A 19,995-nucleotide genomic window follows, 5' to 3' on the forward strand; every position below is an offset into this window, starting at 1 on the left:
AGCAGAAGTGTTGTTGCCCTGTTCAACATACTCCCAGTGGCTTGTCCAGCTCTAGAATGTGGTGGGTGAGGATTTGAGACCATTGTAACACAAAAAAAATAAGGAGGCATGCCAGGTTTAAAGTAGGAAAATTTTATTGATGTGAAAGAATGAAGAATGAAGAGACAGGAAAGAGAAGTGGAAATAATCTGTTGTGAGGTGAGAACACCATGACCATCAGCCAAGGTGATTTGCTTGCAGGAGCTGTTGCCAGAGGCCAGAGCTGGTGGTGTCAGGGGTGGTGCTGAGGGCCCTTAGCAGATGTTGCCATAGCCCCTCCTGCCATAGCAGCCCAGGCCTCCCAGCCCATAGCCAAATCCATGGCCATAGCCAAGGCCATAGCCACCAAAGCCACCAAAGCCACCAAATCCGCCAGAGATGGGCTGTCCCTGCACACTGAGCTCAGTGCCCAGAGCAGCGGAGGAGGTGGATCCGACGGCGGTGTTCTGGGGGAAGGAGGTCATGATGGGTCCTGGCAGGGTGACCAGCACAGGGGAAGGGTCGATGATGACGCGGGAATCCTGGCATTGCAGGGCACAGGGCTCGTTGCAGCTGTTGGCCAGCGGGGTGGGTCCGCAGGGAGTGCAGCGGTTGTAGCAGGCCATGGGTGTGGTGTGGAGGGTGCCTGGAAGAGAGAAGGGTGAGGCAGGGCAGGGGTGTGGGGGTGTGAGGGGTGATGGGGTTTGGGGTCTGTCGTAGGGCTGTGGGAAAGCATGAGGGCTGCTGAGACTGGGGAGTTCTGAAAGAGAGAGGCAAGTGTGGCAGAGGCAAGAGGGTCAGGGGCATGAGGCTCACCTGGTTTTCAGCAGGAGGAGAAGGCTTGAGGAGAAGTGTGTGAGGGAGAGAGGCTCTGGGCCGGCTTTTATGCTGATTCTGGAGGGGCGGGACAGCCTTGTCCCATGGCCTTGGGGCATTTTTGTGGCAGCAGCTCTTGGCTGTCCCAGCCTGGTGAGTCATGAGGTGAGGAGTGTTTTCCTTTATGCAATTCTGCAATTCCATGTCCTGCTCTTGAGTGTGTGTCCATCTGACCTTGGTGGCAGCTTTAGGGTTAGTGTTGGTATTTGGGTCAATCTGATTCTTCCATGTGTCTAAGGAGGCCTTAATAAACAAGCAGAGCCCTGAAGATTTGCAATGTCATCAGTGATGTCATTTTGTGGCACTCATGTCCTGTGGTTTGTGGGTGCCTTGTGAAGACTGGGACTCTTTTCTGTGCCACTGGGTGTCCATCAGTCATTGTGCTACACCCAGGACTGCTGAGGGAGCTGCTGATGTCCTGGGAAGGTCACTCTGCAATAACTCGGCAGGATTCCAGTGCATTTGAGAGCTTCCTAATGAATGAGAGCTCCTGGCCTTTTGTCTTGGATGGGATCAAGGGAGAGCATCCGGCAAAGCCGAAGGTGTTCAGGCTGAACCTGTTCCATTTGGATTTCTGCAATCTACCCAAGAGCATACACTGTCATCTAGAGCATATTCCTTGACCTCATTCATGAATCCAATAAACAAACAACAACCCCGTGTTTGCCCAGGCTTGGCTGTGATGTCAATTCTCTTATTCCGCATTCAAGCCACAAGGTTTCATAATTTAAAACCTCCAAGTCTTAATATTTTTTTCCTGTTTGTAACAGCTAATTGTTACTAATGGATGATCAGTGAGCTCTTCCTCCCTCCTATGTCATGGTGCTGGTGTTCCTATGTGGAATTCTGTGATTCCAAGCCATTTTCTTGAGGCCTGACTTTGATAGCAATATTTAAATTCAAGTATTAGAGGTTAAATGCTGGTGTTGATGGCCTTGTCAGGGCAAGGTGAAGACGTGACCAAAGCCGCCTCATCAGTGAGGTTGCCCCAGGGCTCTCATGCTCTGTGGTTTGGGGGTGCATTGTGAAGATGGGCCCCAAACCATCACAGCTCTGTCAGGCTGATCTGGGCTTTGCAGGAGCGCTGCTTGTGAAGGTCTGTTCCTTTCATCCCAGCTTCCATCCCCACCATGTTGCCATCTCTCCAGATGTTGTTGTATACCAGACCTTCCCAGCTGTGGATGGGGAAGCAATCCTGTTGTTTAGGGAGGATTCCATGCTGTTCTAAGTTTGTGTTGGTCCATCCATAGCGCTCATCTCATCAGGGTTCAGCAAGGTCACCTTGTGGGGTCACAGTGCTGGACTCTGCCTGACACATGGAAAGGGAAAATGGTGAAGGATAAGGAGAAAAGGATGTGAGGAGAACAATTCCTCAACCATTGATTAATCAACCCTTTGGCCAACAATCCTTTGCTGCAAAAAATTCCACCAGTTCCCAAGACAGGATTAGGAAAATAAATAAAAGCAAATTGAGGGCAGTGTCCATCCTTCCACCCACCACTTCAGGAACTACACAGTAGAACAAGAACTTGGACGTGGTTGACCAAGAGCAACTCAGGGAGACCAAGACAATGATGGAACTGGAGCAGCCTTAAAATGAGATGAAACTAGGGACCTTGAATTTCAGGCAGGAGACAAAATGCAAATGGGACATGTTGTCAGTAGGCCATGGCAAAACCTAGTTAAATCCCCAGTTCTCCAAAGCTTTTGTTGAGTCCTATGCATGTCCTGACACTTGCTATCAACAAGATGTTGGTTGTTAATTCTCTAAACTAAGAGGTTATGCCAAGGTCAGAGGGACACAGCCCCAAGGGAAAGAACACAGAATTGCAGAGTTGCAGGAAAGAAAACACTCCCCAACTTATGACTCACCAGGCTGTGCCAGCCAAGAGCTGCTGCCTGCAAAATGCCCCAAGGCCATGGGACAAGGCTGTCCCGCCCATCCAGAACCAGCATAAAAGCCGGCCCAGAGCCTCTCTCCCTCACACACTTCTCCTGACACCTTCTCCTGTGCAGACTACAAGGTGAGTCTCAAAACCCCTGACCCTCCTGCTCCTGCACCCCTGACCCTTCTCTTCCAGCACATTCAGTCCCAGCCTCAGCAGCTCTCACACCTCCCCACAGCCCCACAACAGCCTCCACACTCCCTTACTCTCCTGCATCCCTGCCCCTCACATCCCCAGTTCTCCCCCTGCCTCACCCCTCTCTTCCAGGCACCCTCCACACCACACCCATGGCCTGCAACAGCCTCTGCCGTCCCTGCGGACCCACCCCGCTGGCCAACAGCTGCAACGAGCCCTGTGCCCTGCAATGCCAGGATTCCCACGTCATCATCAACCCTTCCCCTGTGATGGTCACCCTGCCAGGACCCATCATGACCTCCTTCCCCCAGAGCACCGCCGTCAGATCCACCTCCTCTGCTGCCGTGGGCACTGAGCTCAGTGTGCAGGGACAGCCCATCTCTGGCGGATTTGGTGGCTTTGGTGGCTTTGGCTATGGCCGTGGATTTGGCTATGGGCTGGGAGGCCTGGGCTGCTATGGCAGAAGGGGCTATGGCTCCATCTGCTAAGGGCCTCAGCACCACTCCTGACACCAACTACCCACTCCCTGGAACTCATCTCAGGCATTGAAGATTCCTCTCTGGGTCATGGGCCCTCCTTTCAAAGGGGCTCAGAACTTTCAGCTCCTGCTCTCAGGGCACCAAGCAAGGCAGAAGCCAGGAACACAGCCCAGGCTGCCTGCAAACATGGCCCATCTGCCTCCTCCTCTTCTCCTCTCCCTGCTCTTTCCTTTCTGCTCTCCCCTTTGCCTCTGTCCAGTCCCCTCTGCTTCAAACCCTTCCTTCTAGGTCAGAGACGTTCGGGCCCCTCTGGTGGGCTGCTCCCACTGTGGGCAGGAAGTCCTTGATGCTCTGGCCAAATGTGCTGCAAGCAAAGCACCTTGGCTGTTGGTCACCCTGATTGTACCTCAGCCTTATTCCCTTCCGCTGGTTGCTCCTCCTTTTTCACTATTTTGTCTCAATAAAATTTTTCTTGCACCACAATTTCAGATGTCTCTTTTCTGAATGGATTCATAATAAACTGGATGTGAACCCTGTTTCCCTTGTGCTGCGCCACAGGAGAACAGGAATCCGGAGTCCAAGTGTCTTCCGGAGAAATTTAGGTTGGCTATTAAGGAATCTTCCTTCATGGAGAGGGCTGTCATTGGTGTCACAGACTGCCCAGTGTAACTGTGCAGTCACCATCCCTGCAGGGATTTAATGTCCCTGGAGATGTGTCACTTGGGGACACGGGTTAATGGTGGCTTTAGTAATGCAGAGGGAATGGTTAGACTTTGTATTTAAAATTTAGGTCTTCTGCAACTAAAATATTTTTAAGATGGGATCGTTTAGTGGTGGATTTTGTAGCCCTGCTTTAACAGTTGAACTCAATGCCAAGAGGCTTTTCCACCAGAACTGACTCCATGGGTGTGGGTGGCAGCTGTGCAAGGGAGCAGAGGCCAAAAGGGAGAGGCAGCACAGGAGGGATGAGCCAGGCCTTTGGGGTCTTGAGTTATGGCAATTGCTGAGAAGTGAGGCCACTTCTCTTGGAGGATTTCCCTTGTGGAAATGGTGCTTGGCTGAGCTGTGTCTGCTCTGTGCCAGAGACTCAGCCTGGGCATGAGGAGAGAGCTGTGGCTGCTGTTGTACACAACCCTTTTGTGAAGACCTTGATATTCCTTCCCCTTCCATGCTCCCAGAGCAACTGAGCAAATCCAGGCTGCCTGAGAGGGCAGTGAGTGGCCTGAGAGTGGCTGTGGGGCCAGAGGCTGGAGATCAGTGGCCTAAAATTCAAATCCAAGCAAGTCTCAAGGGAAGTAGGTCAAGAATTTTATCCATGAGGCCAAGCCTGTCCATCCTCTTCCAGAAATTTCTGGGCAGTGGGACTGTTGTCCCCTCAGCAAGCAGGCAGGTGGTGGAGTGGCTGAGGCACCATTGGTTGTGCCACCAGTCAGAGGGAACTGGAGAGTGAGGGTTAAAGGCATCTCCTGAAGTTCAGGAGGGGAAAATGTGAAGTTTTGCATCTGGGCAGGAGTGGCAATGGGCCCCAGGTCATGCTGGGGGCTGAGAGGCTGAGTAGGAGCTTTTCAGAACAGGACCCTGTGGTGCTAGTGGAGAACAAAGAGACCACAAAATCTGAATCCTTCCCTTTCCTGGAAAAGACATCACCAGAATCCAGGATAGATTTCAGGCAATTCTTTCCCTGAAGTTGGGAGAGGTGGCCTTTCCTCTCTTTAGAGCACTGGTGGGTCCTGTGGGGTGTGGTGTGGTGTGGGCAGTTCTGAGCTGTCCAGGGAAAGAAGCACAAGGGCTTAGTGAAGCAAGACCAGGCCAGGGTGACCAAGACACTGAAAGCGCAGGAGAATAATTGCTAGAGGACAGAAAGAGCTGGGACTCCCAGGAGACAATGCAGATTCCTGATAGCAGGGAATGAAATTAAGGATACCTGGCTGTTTTCCACAACGCACACAGGAGAAGGAAAGGGGAGAAAGGAAGAAGGGAAAACAGATGGAATTCCCTGGGGAAAGAAGGCAAGAATTTTTGAGTGTGAGAGTGGTCTCGGTGTGAAAAAGCTGATGGAGCCTCTGCTGGCAGAACCAAAACAGAGCTGGCCAAGGTCCTGGAAATGCTGTCCTTGCTGTGTTTCCTTGAGGAGAGGGAAATGAGGCACCTGTATTCCAGAGTTCATGCCCAAGTGGAGGATGTTGTTCCTTCTGTTTGCTGGGTGGGTTCAAGAGTCCTGATGGGGAAGGGAGTATTTCAAGTGTGTGTTGGCACAGTGAGACTCTACCAGAGCCATGAGCAGGAGAGCATGGATGTGTCAAAGCTTTTGCGGCAGTGGGTTCCAGGTTTATGCCACATTGTGGAACGTATGTCCTTGTCTCCTCCTTCCAGTGCCTGTCTTGGTTATTGCTACTGGTGACATCTTACCTAAGAGAGGTGTTCTGCTTCTTTTCCATCCATGCCAACGGCCTGTCTGGCATTATATTTGGTGAGGATATGAAGCCATTGGAATTCAAAAAGATGAAGAGCCTTCTCAGACTTTGATGCAGGAAAACTTTATTAAGGGAAAAAATGAAGATGGGAGAAAGAACTAGAAGGAATCTAGTGTGAGATGCAAGTAGGGCAATGATCAGCTGAGGTGATTTGCTTGCAGGAGCTGTTGCCAGAGCCCCAGGCCCATTGTGGATGTCAGGGGTGGTGCAGAGGTCCCTTAGCAGTTGTAGCCATAGCCCCTTCTGCCATAGCAGCCAAGGCCATAGCCATAGCCCTGCCCGTAGCCGAATCCACAGCCATAGCCAAATCCACGGCCATAGCCAAGGCCGTAGCCAAATCCACGGTCATAGCCAAGGCCAAAGCCACCAAATCCGCCAGAGATGGGCTGTCCCTGCACACTGAGCTCAGTGCCCAGAGCAGCGGAGGAGGTGGATCCGACGGCGGTGTTCTGGGGGAAGGAGGTCATGATGGGTCCTGGCAGGGTGATCAGCACGGGGGAAGGGTCGATGATGACACGGGAATCCTGGCATTGCAGGGCACAGGGCTCGTTGCAGCTGTTGGCCAGCGGGGTGGGTCCGCAGGGACGGCAGAGGCTGTAGCAGGCCATGGGTGTGGTGTGGAGGGTGCCTTGAAGAGAAGAGGGTGAGGCAGGGCAGGGGTGTGGGGATGTGAGGGGTGATGATGCAGGAGGGTGAGGGAGTGTGGAGGCTGTTGTGGGGCTGTTGGTGAGGTGTGAGGACGGCTGAAGCTGGGGCTGAGGGCGCCACCAGAGAGGGGCCAGGGGTGGAGGAGCAGGAGGGTCAGGGGATTGAGGCTCACCTTGTAGTCTGCAGGAGCAGGAGGTGTGAGGAGAAGTGTGTGAGGGAGAGAGGCTCTGGGCCGGCTTTTATGCTGATCCTGGTGGGGCGGGACAGCCTTGTCCCATGGCCTTGGGGCATTTTAGTGGCATCAGCTCTTGGCTGCCTCATCCCGGTGAGTCATGAGTTGGGGCATGTTTTCCTTCATCAATTCTGCAATTCCATGTCCTGCTCTTGATGCTGTGCCCCTCTGACCTTGGCGGTGGCTTTAATAAATTGATATTTAGGCAGATATGATTGTTCCATGCATGTCAGGGAGGTGTGAATGAACAACCCAAGCCCTGAAGATCTACAATGTCATCAGTGATGTCATTTTGTGGCGTTTTGTGCTGTGTGCTGTGGTTTGCGGGTGCCTTGTGAAGACTGGGACTCTGTTCCATGACACTGCATGTCCATCTGTCATTGTGTTGCACCCAGGAATCCTGAGGGAGCTGCTGATGTCCTGGGGCGGTCACTCTGCAATAGCTTGTCAAGAACCCAATGCCTTCAAGCCTTTCAGGATGGATGAAAGAGAACTTATGGCCTTTTATCTTGAATGGGATCAAAAGAGAGGACATTTAAACTGAGAGGCTGTTCAGGCTGAACTTATTCCAGTATTATGATCCATTAGGATTTCTCCAATTCACATGACAGTGTCCTCTGCCATTTAATCTGTATTCCTTGACCTTGTTATGAAATTCACTAATGAAACAACCAACTGGGCTTGATCCCTTTTTTCCCAGGCTGTCTCTGACATCAAATAGCTTATTCCACATTCAAGCCACAAGTTTCATAACTCATAACCTGTAATTGTTAACATTGTGTTCCTGTAAGCAAATAATTACTAATGAACAATCAGTGGACTCCTCTGTTGTTCCCTGTCAAGGTCGGCGCATGTCTTTGTGGAATTGTGCAATTCCATATCCAGCTCCTGAGGCCCTGTCCATCTGTGGCTGTAACTGTTAATTACAAATATTAGGAGGTCAAATTTTTCTGTTGGTGGTTCATGTCAAGGAGGGCTGAAGACGTGACCTAAGCTTTGGAGAGGTGGGATGTCATCACTGTGGTCACCCCACTGCCCTTGTATGCTGTGGTTTGTGGGTGCCTCATGAAAAATTACCCCAAAATTTTCGCAGTTCTGATAGGCTGAACTGAGATTGACAGGTGTGCCAAGGAGGAGGTGTTGTACCTTCCATTGCCTTCCATCCCTTCAGTTGGCAGAGGCTGACCTCAGAGCTCACCTTTCAATTTGAACATGCTCAGTGGGTGCTTGGGTGATAGTCTAATCTCAGAGGTTTTGATATTTTTCGTCTTCCCTTGTGCTGAGTGCCAAAGGCTGAGGCCACTTGTGATTGTCAGAAGGAGGATTTGGAGGTTGACCAATTCTTGTCAGAGACAAGCATTGCATGATCCTCAATAATCCAGGTGTGTCCTGGTGGTGTCAGTGCCCAGTGTAATGGACTCAGAAAAGTGTGAAGGGCTGGGGCCAGTGCCTTGTGGTCAGTGTCCCAAAGTCCAGATGGCAGCAAGTCCCCAGTGCTGACCCCTGGGCCAACACTGAAAACTTGTTGACTTCTGGACATCTACTGGACTTCAGCAAGGGCAGCTGCCAAGTGCTTTTTCATGTGAGGAGTCATGCCAGGTAGGAAGAAATATCTGGGTGTCACTTGGAACAATTGTGCTCTTCTCTGAAAACACCTTTCAGAGTGGTTCTGGATTGGAGGGAATGGGGCAGGAGGTGTCCCTGTATTGTTGTGGGAAAAGGCTCCCCCAGTCTCCACCTCAGGACTGGGGGGAATTGTTGTGGTGAGGCAGGGAGACGATGTGATGAGGAGACTCTTGGTGTCTTCTGAGTACTGGTGAGGTCCCATGTGAGATGTTGTGTGCAATTCTAATCTCCCCAGTGTGAAAATGATGTCAGCTTATGAATATTGACTCTCAGAACCTCTGCTGGTCAGAGTGACTCTGAGATACGTTAGAAGGTCTCTTTTCTCAGCTTGGTGGTTGAAGAAGGAGTCAGAACTCTTCAGTTCTTGGTCTCATATCTATAAAATGCTTTCTCCTGGCCTGCCAAGGTCTGCTCAGCAGGTCAGTCAGAGTCACTCTGCCTGCTCTTTGGCGATGTTATCTTTTTATACTAAAAACTACGTGTACCATATTTACAATTACTTTCTAATACTTATAATTTATGTTAGACAGTGAGTTTCTATGCTAAACTAATCTAAAAGTGCCAACATCACAGCAGAAGATGGAGGTCAAGAAGAAGAAGGAGAAAGGCTGGACACTCCCAGATTCCCCCATCTTGCCCCCTGAACCCCCATTCTAAAAACCTCAAAAAATGTAGTTTTCCACCTTGTGATAAATTCACTATCATTCTACTCAGACTTTTGTGGCTTGTAATCCTTCATAGAAAGGTTGGTAATTGTTTTTTCCAGGGGCTAAATCAAAGGCACAGGGGTCTTGGGCTCTGTGTCAAGGTCTCTGAGCCCTCCGGGCAGGGGCTCTAGTCCTCCACGGCAGCCAGAAGAATTTCTTGAGTTCTGACAAGTCACTAGTTCAGAAAGACCAAGAGTCCAGAGGAGCTGGTGGATCATCACTGGATGAGAAACTTAGAGAGCTTGGACTCCCAGGGGATGGGGGCAGACAGGGGATTGTCATCAGTGTGTGCAAATCCCTGATGGCAGGGAATGAAGGTGAGGGAACCTGACTGTTCTCAGTAGTGCACACATGCAGGACAAGAGGGCAAGGGCAAAGGGAAAACAGATGGAATTCCCTGTACAAAGAAAGCAAGAATTTCTCATTTTTAGGGTGGTCATAGAGCGGAAATGGTGCTGGACTGCTGGCCCTGGGAGATCCAATGCTGAACTGTCCATGGTGCTGGGAATCCTGCTCGTGTTGGTCTTGCTGAAACAGGGAAATGGAAGCTCTTGCACTCCAGATTTCCTGTCCAAGTGGAGGATTTTGGTTCTCTTATTGCTGGAGGGGTTCAAGAGTACTGCTGGGGAAGAGAGTTTGTCAGGTGTGTGCTGACACAGAGCAACTTGACCAGAGCTGTACCCAGGAGAGCATGGATGTGACCAAGGCTTTGGTCTATCAGGGATGTGTTTGTACCATGTTCAGGAAAGCGTCCCCTCCTGTGCTTCCCATGCCAGATGTTTTTATTAGTTGTATTTACATATTTTTGAAGGAAGGTGTTGTTGCACATACCCCAATGGCCAGTTTAGGCATGGAATGCACTAGGTAAGGATGTGAGACCACTGGAATTACAGAAGAACAAGAGGCGTATCAGGCTTTGATGCAATAAGACTTTATTAACGCACAAGAATGAAGAGACGGGAGAAAGGAGAAGACAGGGTCTGGTGAGAGGTGCAAGTAGGACAAACACCAGCTGAGGTGCTTTGCTGGCAGGAGCTGTTGCCAGAGGCCAGAGCTGGTGGTGTCAGGGGTGGTGCCAAGGTCCCTTAGTAGTTGTAGCCATAGCCCCTTCTGCCATAGCAGCCAAGGCCATAGCCATAGCCCTGCCCATAGCCGAATCCACAGCCATAGCCGAATCCACGGCCATAGCCAAGGCCATAGCCAAAGCCACCAAAGCCACCAAATCCGCCAGAGATGGGCTGTCCCTGCACACTGAGCTCAGTGCCCACGGCAGCGGAGGAGGTGGATCCGACGGCGGTGCTCTGGGGGAAGGAGGTCATGATGGGTCCTGGCAGGGTGACCAGCACAGGAGAGGGGTCGATGATGACGCGGGAATCCTGGCATTGCAGGGCACAGGGCTCGTTGCAGCTGTTGGCCAGCGGGGTGGGTCCGCAGGGAGTGCAGCGGTTGTAGCAGGCCATGGGTGTGGTGACGAGGGTGCCTGGAAAAGAGGGAGGTGAGGCAGGGTCATGGAGGTTTGGGGGTTGTGATGGGTGGTATGGGAGGGTGATGGAGTGTGGAGGCTGTTGTGGGGCTGTGGGGAGGTGTGAGGGCTGCTGAGTGGGGCTGAGTGTGTTGGCAGAGAGGGGCCAAGGGGGCAGGAGCAGGAGGGTCAGGGGATTGAGACTCACCTTGCTGTCCGGACTGGCGAAGGAGAAGGTGTCAGGAGAAGTGTGTGAGTGAGAGAGACACTGGGCCGGCTTTTATGCTGCTCCTGGAGGGGCGGGACAGGCTTGTCCCATGGCCTTGGGGCATTTTGCAGGCAGTAGCTCTTGCCTGGCCCAGCTTGGTGAGTCATGAGGTGGGGAGTGTTTTCCTTTCTGCAATTCTGCAATTCTGTGTTCTTCCCTTGCGGCTGTGTCCATCTGACCTTGGCAGAACATCTTAATTGCAAGAATTGATTATCTTGTTGTTTATAGTGTGTGTTAGGACATGTAAAATACTCCATCGAATCTTAGAGTTATTGGGGTGTTGTCACTAATGTCATTCCATGGCATTCCATATTATGACATCTCCTATTTGCATTCTTGTCTCCTGCCTGAAAGAACTCCCAGATTTCTCACCTTGTCCTCGTTTTGAGGATACTCAAGTCATGCCAGTGTCATGGTGTCCCTGCAGTGCTCTCAGTCAACCATGTCCATGTCCTTGTTCCACCAGGGATCTCTACCAGTGTTGTGGACCAGGACAGTCCGCTCCCTCAACCTTTCCAAAGCTCAGGCACATGGGTTCCAAGAGTGAATTAATCAAAGGATGGGGAGCTGTGCTCCTCATGTATCTTGTTCTCCTTATCATTCAGCATTTTTCCTTTCCACAGTCACAGGTGAGATGGGCGCTATGGATGAACCAACTCAAGACTATGGGGAGCATGGAAGGCCACCCTAAATCACAGGGATTGAGTTCCCATCTCCAGCAGGAAACTCTGGGGATGTTTACAACATGGTGGGGATGGAGAGAACATCATAGAAAGGGCAGTTCCTCACAAGCAGAGCTCCTGCAAAGCCAGACAATCCTGACAGAGCTGTGATGACTCGGGGCCCCATGTTACAATGAGTGGCAGTGTTTAAGGGTCCCCAGGATGAGGAAAAAGATGAGAATTTTTACTCCATGTTTCAGAAGGCTGATTTATTATTTTATGATATATACTATATTAAAGGGAAATTATATATTAGACTATACTAAAGAAAGAGAGAAAGAAGACCTCAGAAAGCTAGAAAGGAACGAATAATAAAATCTTGTGACTGACTAGAGTCCCGACACAGCCGGACCTGTGATTGGCCATTAATTAAAAACATGTCACATGCTGGGCAAACAATTCTCCAAATCACATTCCAAAGTAGAAAAACATGGAGAAGCTGAAGGTTCCCAGCTTCTCAGGAGAAAAGATCTGAGCAAAAGGATTTTTCAGAAAATACGTCTGTGACAACAATGCACCCAAAAACCAAGACACACCAGTGCCATGGGGTGACCTCACTGATGACACCGCGTCTGTCCAAGGCTTTGGACATGTCTCCAGCCCACCATGACACACGGCATCAACACCTGCCTCTAACCTCTAAGGCACTTAAAATCTGCCGCCAAGGTCAGGTGGACATGGCCTCCAAAGAAGGACATGGAGCTACAGAATTCCACAAAGGAATGCCCACACCATGTCATAGGAGGGAAGATGACTGTGCTGACCAACCATCAGTAATTACTGGGTTTTGCTAGCAGGAACAGATTATTAGGATTAAAAGGATATGAGATATGAAAAGTGATGGGATGAATGCGGATTAAAGGCAAGAACATCACAGGCCAGCCTGGGAAAAAAAGGATTAGGCTGAGTTGTTTAATGGATTTCTTAATGAGGTCAAGGAATATGCTTTAAATGACAGAGTACAATGTCAAGTGAAGATGAGAAGTCCAAATGGACCATGACACCAGAACAAGTTCAACCAGACCAGCCTCTACTTTTCCAGATGTTTTCTCTTGATTCAGTTCAAGACACAAGGCCACGAGATCTCTTTAATCTGTAGGAACACTCATAATTCACGATAATATTTCCATGTTATTGCAGAGTGACCTCCCCGGGACATCAGCAGCTCCCTCAGCATTCCTGGGAGAAGCACAATGACTGATGGACATCCAGTGGCACAGAAAAGAGTCCCAGTCTTCACAAGCACCAAAAAACCACAACACATAAGTGCCACAAAATGACATCACTGATGATATCTCAACTCTGCTGGGCTCTGGTTGTTTATTCAGCCCTTCCTGAAACACACGGAACAATCAAATCCACCCAAATACCATGTCTCACTTCAAAGAGGCCGTCAAGGTCACAGACTCACAAGGACACAGACTCAAGAACCAATCATGACACTGCTAAATTCTATGAATGAAAATACAACTCATAACTCATCAGGCTGGGCCAGTCAAGAGTGGCAGCCAAAAAAATGCCCCAGGGCCATGGGACAAGGCTGTCCCGCCCCTCCAGGATCAGCATAAAAGCCAGCCCAGAGCCTCTCTCCCTCACACACTTCTCCTGACCTCTTCTCCTCCTGCTCCTGCTGACAACCAGGTGAGTCTCAAGCCCCTGGCCCTCCTGCTCCTGCACCCCTGGCCCTTCTCTTCCAGCACATTCAGCCCCAGCCTCAGCAGCTCTCACATCTCCCCACAGCCCCACAACAGCCTCCACACTCCCTTACTCTCCTGCATCCCTGCCTCTCACATCCCCAGTTCTCCCTCTGCCTCACCCCTCTCTTCCAGGCACCCTCCACACCACACCCATGGCCTGCAACAGCCTCTGCCGTCCCTGCGGACCCACCCCGCTGGCCAACAGCTGCAACGAGCCCTGTGCCCTGCAATGCCAGGATTCCCGTGTTGTTATCCAGCCTTCTCCTGTGCTGGTCACCCTGCCAGGACCCATCATGACCTCCTTCCCCCAGAACACCGCCGTCGGATCCACCTCCTCGGCTGCCGTGGGCACTGAGCTCAGTGTGCAGGGACAGCCCATCTCTGGCGGATTTGGTGGCTTTGGTGGCTACGGCCTTGGCTATGGCCATGGATTTGGCTATGGGCTGGGAGGCCTGGGCTGCTATGGCAGAAGGGGCGGCTCCATCTGCTAAGGGCCTCAGCACCATCCCTGACACCAACCACCCTCTTCCTGGAACTCATCTCAGGCATTGAGGATTCCTCTCTGGGTCATGGGCCCTCCTTTCAAAGGGGCTCAGAACTTTCAGCTCCTGCTCTCAGGGCACCAAGCAAGGCAGAAGCCAGGAACACAGCCCAGGCTGCCTGCAAACATGGCCCATCTGCCTCCTCCTCTTCTCCTCTCCCTGCTCTTTCCTTTCTGCTCTCCCCTTTGGCTCTGTCCAGTCCCCTCTGCTTCAAACCCTTCCTTCTAGGTCAGAGACGTTCGGGCCCCTCTGGTGGGCTGCTCCCACTGTGGGCAGGAAGTCCTTGATGCTCTGGCCAAATGTGCTGCAAGCAAAGCACCTTGGCTGTTGGTCACCCTGATTGTACCTCAGCCTTATTCCCTTCCGCTGGTTGCTCCTCCTTTTTCACTATTTTGTCTCAATAAAATTTTTCTTGCACCACAATTTCAGATGTCTCTTTTCTGAATGGATTCATAATAAACTGGATGTGAACCCTGTTTCCCTTGTGCTGCGCCACAGGAGAACAGGAATCCGGAGTCCAAGTGTCTTCCGGAGAAATTTAGGTTGGCTATTAAGGAATCTTCCTTCATGGAGAGGGCTGTCATTGGTGTCATAGACTGCCCAGTGTAACTGTGCAGTCACCATCCCTGCAGGGATTTAATGTCTCTGGAGATGTGTCACTTGGGGACACGGGTTAATGGTGGCTTTAGTAATGCAGAGGGAATGGTTAGACATTGTGTTTAAAATTTAGCTCTTCTGCAACTAAAATATTTTTAAGATGGGATCGTTTGGTGGTGGATTTTGTAGCCCTGCTTTAACAGTTGAACTCAATGCCAAGAGGCTTTTCCACCAGAACTGACTCCATGGGTGTGGGTGGCAGCTGTGCAAGGAAGCAGAGGCCAAAAGGGAGAGGCAGCACAGGAGGGATGAGCCAGGCCTTTGGGGTCTTGAGTTATGGCAATTGCTGAGAAGTGAGGCCACTTCTCTTGGAGGATTTCCCTTGAGGAAATGGTGCTTGGCTGAGCTGTGTCTGCTCTGTGCCAGAGACTCAGCCTGGGCATGAGGAGAGAGCTGTGGCTGCTGTTGAACTCAACCCTTTTGTGAAGACCTTGATATTCCTTCCCCTTCCATGCTCCCAGAGCAACTGAGCAAATCCAGGCTGCCTGAGAGGGCAGTGAGTGGCCTAAGAGTGGCTGTGGGGCCAGAGGCTGGAGATCAGTGGCCTAAAATTCAAATCCAAGCAAGTCTCAAGGGAAGTAGGTCAAGAATTTTATCCATGAGGCCAAGCCTGTCCATCCTCCTCCAGAAACGTCTGGGCAGTGGGACTGTTGTCCCCTCAGCAAGCAGGCAGGTGGTGGAGTGGCTGAGGCACCACTTGGTTGTGCCACCAGTCAGAGTGGAGAGTGGAGAGTGAGAGTTAAAGGCATCTCCTGAAGTTCAGGAGGGGAAAATGTGAAGTTCTGCATCTGGGCAGGAGTGGCAATGGGCCCCAGGTCATGCTGGGGGCTGAGAGGCTGAGTAGGAGCTTTTCAGAACAGGACCCTGTGGTGCTAGTGGAGAACAAAGAGACCACAAAATCTGAATCCTTCCCTTTCCTGGAAAAGATATCACCAGAATCCAGGATAGATTTCAGGCAATTCTTGCCCTGAAGTTGGGAGAGGTGGCCTTTCCTCTCTTTAGAGCACTGGTGGGGTCCTGTGGGGTGTGGTGTGGTGTGGGCAGTTCTGAGCTGTCCAGGGAAAGAAGCACAAGGGCTTAGTGAAGCAAGACCAGGCCAGGGTGACCAAGACACTGAAAGGGCAGGCGAATAATTCCTAGAGGACAGAAAGAGCTGGGACTCCCAGGAGACAATGCAGATTCCTGATAGCAGGGAATGAAATTGAGGATGCCTGGCTGTTTTCCACAATGCACACAGGAGAAGGAAAGGGGAGAAAGGAAGAAGGGAGAACAGATGGAATTCCCTGGGGAAAGAAGGCAAGAATTTTTGAGTGTGAGAGTGGTCTCGGTGTGAAAAAGCTGATGGAGCCTCTGCTGGCAGAACCAAAACAGAGCTGGCCAAGGTCCTGGAAATGCTGTCCTTGCTGTGTTTCCTTGAGGAGAGGGAAATGAGGCACCTGTATTCCAGAGTTCATGCCCAAGTGGAGGATGTTGTTCCTTCTGTTTGCTGGGTGGGTTCAAGAGTCCTGATGGGGAAGGGAGTATTTCAAGTGTGTGCTGGCACAGTGAGACTCTACCAGAGCCATGAGCAGGAGAGCATGGATGTGTCAAAGCTTTTGGGGCAGTGGGTTCCAGGTTTATGCCACATTGTGGAAGGTATGTCCTTGTCTCCTCCTTCCACTGCCTGTCTTGGTTATTGCTACTGGTGACATCTTACCTAAGAGAGGTGTTCTGCTTCTTTTCCATCCATGCCAACGGCCTGTCTGGCATTATATTTGGTGAGGATATGAAGACATTGGAATTCAAAAAGATGAGGAACCTTCTCAGACTTTGATGCAGGAAAACTTTATTGAGGGAAAAAATGAAGACGGGAGAAAGAACTAGAAGGAATCTAGTGTGAGATGCAAGTAGGGCAATGATCAGCTGAGGTGATTTGCTTGCCAGCTGAGGAGCTGTTGCCAGAGCCCCAGGCCCATTGTGGATGTCAGGGGTGGTGCAGAGGTCCCTTAGCAGTTGTAGCCATAGCCCCTTCTGCCATAGCAGCCAAGGCCATAGCCATAGCCCTGCCCGTAGCCGAATCCACAGCCATAGCCAAATCCACGGCCATAGCCAAGGCCGTAGCCAAATCCACGGTCATAGCCAAGGCCAAAGCCACCAAATCCGCCAGAGATGGGCTGTCCCTGCACACTGAGCTCAGTGCCCACGGCAGCCGAGGAGGTGGATCCGACGGCGGTGTTCTGGGGGAAGGAGGTCATGATGGGTCCTGGCAGGGTGATCAGCACGGGGGAAGGGTCGATGATGACGCGAGAATCCTGGCATTGCAGGGCACAGGGCTCGTTGCAGCTGTTGGCCAGTGGGGTGGGTCCGCAGGGAGTGCAGCGGTTGTAGCAGGCCATGGGTGTGGTGTGGAGGGTGCCTGGAAGAGAAGAGGGTGAGGCAGGGCAGGGGTGTGGGGATGTGAGGGGTGATGATGCAGGAGGGTGAGGGAGTGTGGAGGCTGTTGTGGGGCTGTTGGTGAGGTGTGAGGACGGCTGAAGCTGGGGCTGAGGGCGCCACCAGAGAGGGGCCAGGGGTGGGGGAGCAGGAGGGTCAGGGGATTGAGGCTCACCTTGTAGTCTGCAGGAGCAGGAGGTGTGAGGAGAAGTGTGTGAGGGAGAGAGGCTCTGGGCCGGCTTTTATGCTGATCCTGGAGGGGCGGGACAGCCTTGTCCCATGGCCTTGGGGCATTTTAGTGGCATCAGCTCTTGGCTGCCCCAACCCCGTGAGTCATGAGTTGGGGCATGTTTTCCTTCATGCCATTCTGCAATTCCATGTCCTGCTCTTGATGCTTTGTCCCTCTGACCTTGGCGGTAGCTTTAATAAATTGATATTTAGGCAGATTTGATTGTTCCACGCGTGTCAGGGAGGTGTGAATGAACAACCCAAGCCCTGAAGATCTACAATGTCATCAGTGATGTCATTTTGTGGCGTTTTGTGCTGTGTGCTGTGGTTTGCGGGTGCCTTGTGAAGACTGGGACTCTGTTCCATGACACTGCATGTCCATCTGTCATTGTGTTGCACCCAGGAATCCTGAGGGAGCTGCTGATGTCCTGGGGCGGTCACTCTGCAATAGCTTGTCAAGAACCCAATGCCTTCAAGCCTTTCAGGATGGATGAAAGAGAACTTATGGCCTTTTATCTTGAATGGGATCAAAAGAGAGGACATTTAAACTGAGAGGCTGTTCAGGCTGAACTTATTCCAGTATTATGATCCATTAGGATTTCTCCAATTCACATGACAGTGTCCTCTGCCATTTAATCTGTATTCCTTGACCTTGTTATGAAATTCACTAATGAAACAACCAACTGGGCTTGATCCCTTTTTTCCCGGGCTGTCTCTGACATCAATTAGCTTATTCCACATTCAAGCCACAAGTTTCATAACTCATAACCTGTAATTGTTAACATTGTGTTCCTGTAAGCAAATAATTACTAATGAACAATCAGTGGACTCCTCTGTTGTTCCCTGTCAAGGTCGGCACATGTCTTTGTGGAATTGTGCAATTCCATATCCAGCTCCTGAGGCCCTGTCCATCTGTGGCTGTAACTGTTAATTACAAATATTAGGAGGTCAAATTTTTCTGTTGGTGGTTCATGTCAAGGAGGGCTGAAGACGTGACCTAAGCTTTGGAGAGGTGGGATGTCATCACTGTGGTCACCCCACTGCCCTTGTATGCTGTGGTTTGTGGGTCCCTCATGAAAAATTACCCCAAAATTTTCACAGTTCTGATAGGCTGGACTGAGATTGACAGGTGTGCCAAGGAGGAGGTGTTGTACCTTCCATTGCCTTCCATCCCTTCAGTTGGCAGAGGCTGACCTCAGAGCTCACCTTTCAATTTGAACATGCTCAGTGGGTGCTTGGGTGATAGTCTAATCTCAGAGGTTTTGATATTTTTCGTCTTCCCTTGTGCTGAGTGCCAAAGGCTGAGGCCACTTGTGATTGTCAGAAGGAGGATTTGGAGGTTGACCAATTCTTGTCAGAGACAAGCATTGCATGATCCTCAATAATCCAGGTGTGTCCTGGTGGTGTCAGTGCCCAGTGTAATGGACTCAGAAAAGTGTGAAGGGCTGGGGCCAGTGCCTTGTGGTCAGTGTCCCAAAGTCCAGATGGCAGCAAGTCCCCAGTGCTGACCCCTGGGCCAACACTGAAAACTTGTTGACTTCTGGACATCTACTGGACTTCAGCAAGGGCAGCTGCCAAGTGCTTTTTCATGTGAGGAGTCGTGCCAGGTAGGAAGAAATATCTGGGTGTCACTTGGAACAATTGTGCTCTTCTCTGAAAACACCTTTCAGAGTGGTTCTGGATTGGAGGGAATGGGGCAGGAGGTGTCCCTGTATTGTTGTGGGAAAAGGCTCCCCCAGTCTCCACCTCAGGACTGGGGGGAATTGTTGTGGTGAGGCAGGGAGACGATGTGATGAGGAGACTCTTGGTGTCTTCTGAGTACTGGTGAGGTCCCATGTGAGATGTTGTGTGCAATTCTAATCTCCCCAGTGTGAAAATGATGTCAGCTTATGAATATTGACTCTCAGAACCTCTGCTGGTCAGAGTGACTCTGAGATACGTTAGAAGGTCTCTTTTCTCAGCTTGGTGGTTGAAGAAGGAGTCAGAACTCTTCAGTTCTTGGTCTCATATCTATAAAATGCTTTCTCCTGGCCTGCCAAGGTCTGCTCAGCAGGTCAGTCAGAGTCACTCTGCCTGCTCTTTGGCGATGTTATCTTTTTATACTAAAAACTACGTGTACCATATTTACAATTACTTTCTAATACTTATAATTTATGTTAGACAGTGAGTTTCTATGCTAAACTAATCTAAAAGTGCCAACATCACAGCAGAAGATGGAGGTCAAGAAGAAGAAGGAGAAAGGCTGGACACTCCCAGATTCCCCCATCTTGCCCCCTGAACCCCCATTCTAAAAACCTCAAAAAATGTAGTTTTCCACCTTGTGATAAATTCACTATCATTCTACTCAGACTTTTGTGGCTTGTAATCCTTCATAGAAAGGTTGGTAATTGTTTTTTCCAGGGGCTAAATCAAAGGCACAGGGGTCTTGGGCTCTGTGTCAAGGTCTCTGAGCCCTCCGGGCAGGGGCTCTAGTCCTCCACGGCAGCCAGAAGAATTTCTTGAGTTCTGACAAGTCACTAGTTCAGAAAGACCAAGAGTCCAGAGGAGCTGGTGGATCATCACTGGATGAGAAACTTAGAGAGCTTGGACTCCCAGGGGATGGGGGTAGACAGGGGATTGTCATCAGTGTGTGCAAATCCCTGATGGCAGGGAATGAAGGTGAGGGAACCTGACTGTTCTCAGTAGTGCACACATACAGGACAAGAGGGCAAGGGCAAAGGGAAAACAGATGGAATTCCCTGTACAAAGAAAGCAAGAATTTCTCATTTTTAGGGTGGTCATAGAGCGGAAATGGTGCTGGACTGCTGGCCCTGGGAGATCCAATGCTGAACTGTCCATGGTGCTGGGAATCCTGCTCGTGTTGGTC

At 50.8% G+C, this 19,995-nt stretch overlaps 3 protein-coding genes and 2 pseudogenes across 3 annotated transcripts; 2 read left to right on the forward strand and 3 right to left on the reverse strand.

Moving 5' to 3' along the window:
• Positions 1-293: 293 nt before the first annotated feature.
• On the reverse strand, positions 294-6,867 carry LOC128933298 (uncharacterized). The gene is given in 4 exon segments (XM_054270230.1): positions 294-664; positions 6,176-6,556; positions 6,749-6,765; positions 6,767-6,867. Coding segments are annotated over 4 exon segments (870 nt in total).
• LOC128950965 (feather beta keratin-like) lies at positions 2,801-3,463 on the forward strand (annotated as a pseudogene).
• Positions 6,868-10,226: 3,359 nt separating the features above from the next.
• LOC128933309 (feather beta keratin-like) lies at positions 10,227-10,601 on the reverse strand. The gene has a single exon (XM_054270241.1). The coding sequence runs from the start codon at positions 10,599-10,601 to the stop codon at positions 10,227-10,229; it is 375 nt and encodes a 124-aa protein (XP_054126216.1).
• Positions 10,602-13,109: 2,508 nt separating this feature from the next.
• On the forward strand, positions 13,110-13,781 carry LOC128950942 (feather beta keratin-like; annotated as a pseudogene).
• A 2,693-nt stretch (positions 13,782-16,474) lies between these two features.
• Positions 16,475-16,864, reverse strand: LOC128951021 (feather beta keratin-like). Its single transcript, XM_054296167.1, has 2 exons — positions 16,630-16,864; positions 16,475-16,551 (listed from the first exon to the last, which is right to left on the reverse strand). The coding sequence occupies exons 1-2, from the start codon at positions 16,862-16,864 to the stop codon at positions 16,475-16,477; spliced, it is 312 nt and encodes a 103-aa protein (XP_054152142.1).
• Between the last annotated feature and the right edge of the window lie 3,131 nt (positions 16,865-19,995).

The sequence above is a fragment of the Melozone crissalis genome, unplaced genomic scaffold, assembly GCF_028551555.1.
Source record: "Melozone crissalis strain CALT ecotype California unplaced genomic scaffold, PUWL_Pcris_2 ptg000002l_1, whole genome shotgun sequence".
Lineage (NCBI taxonomy): Eukaryota > Metazoa > Chordata > Aves > Passeriformes > Passerellidae > Melozone > Melozone crissalis.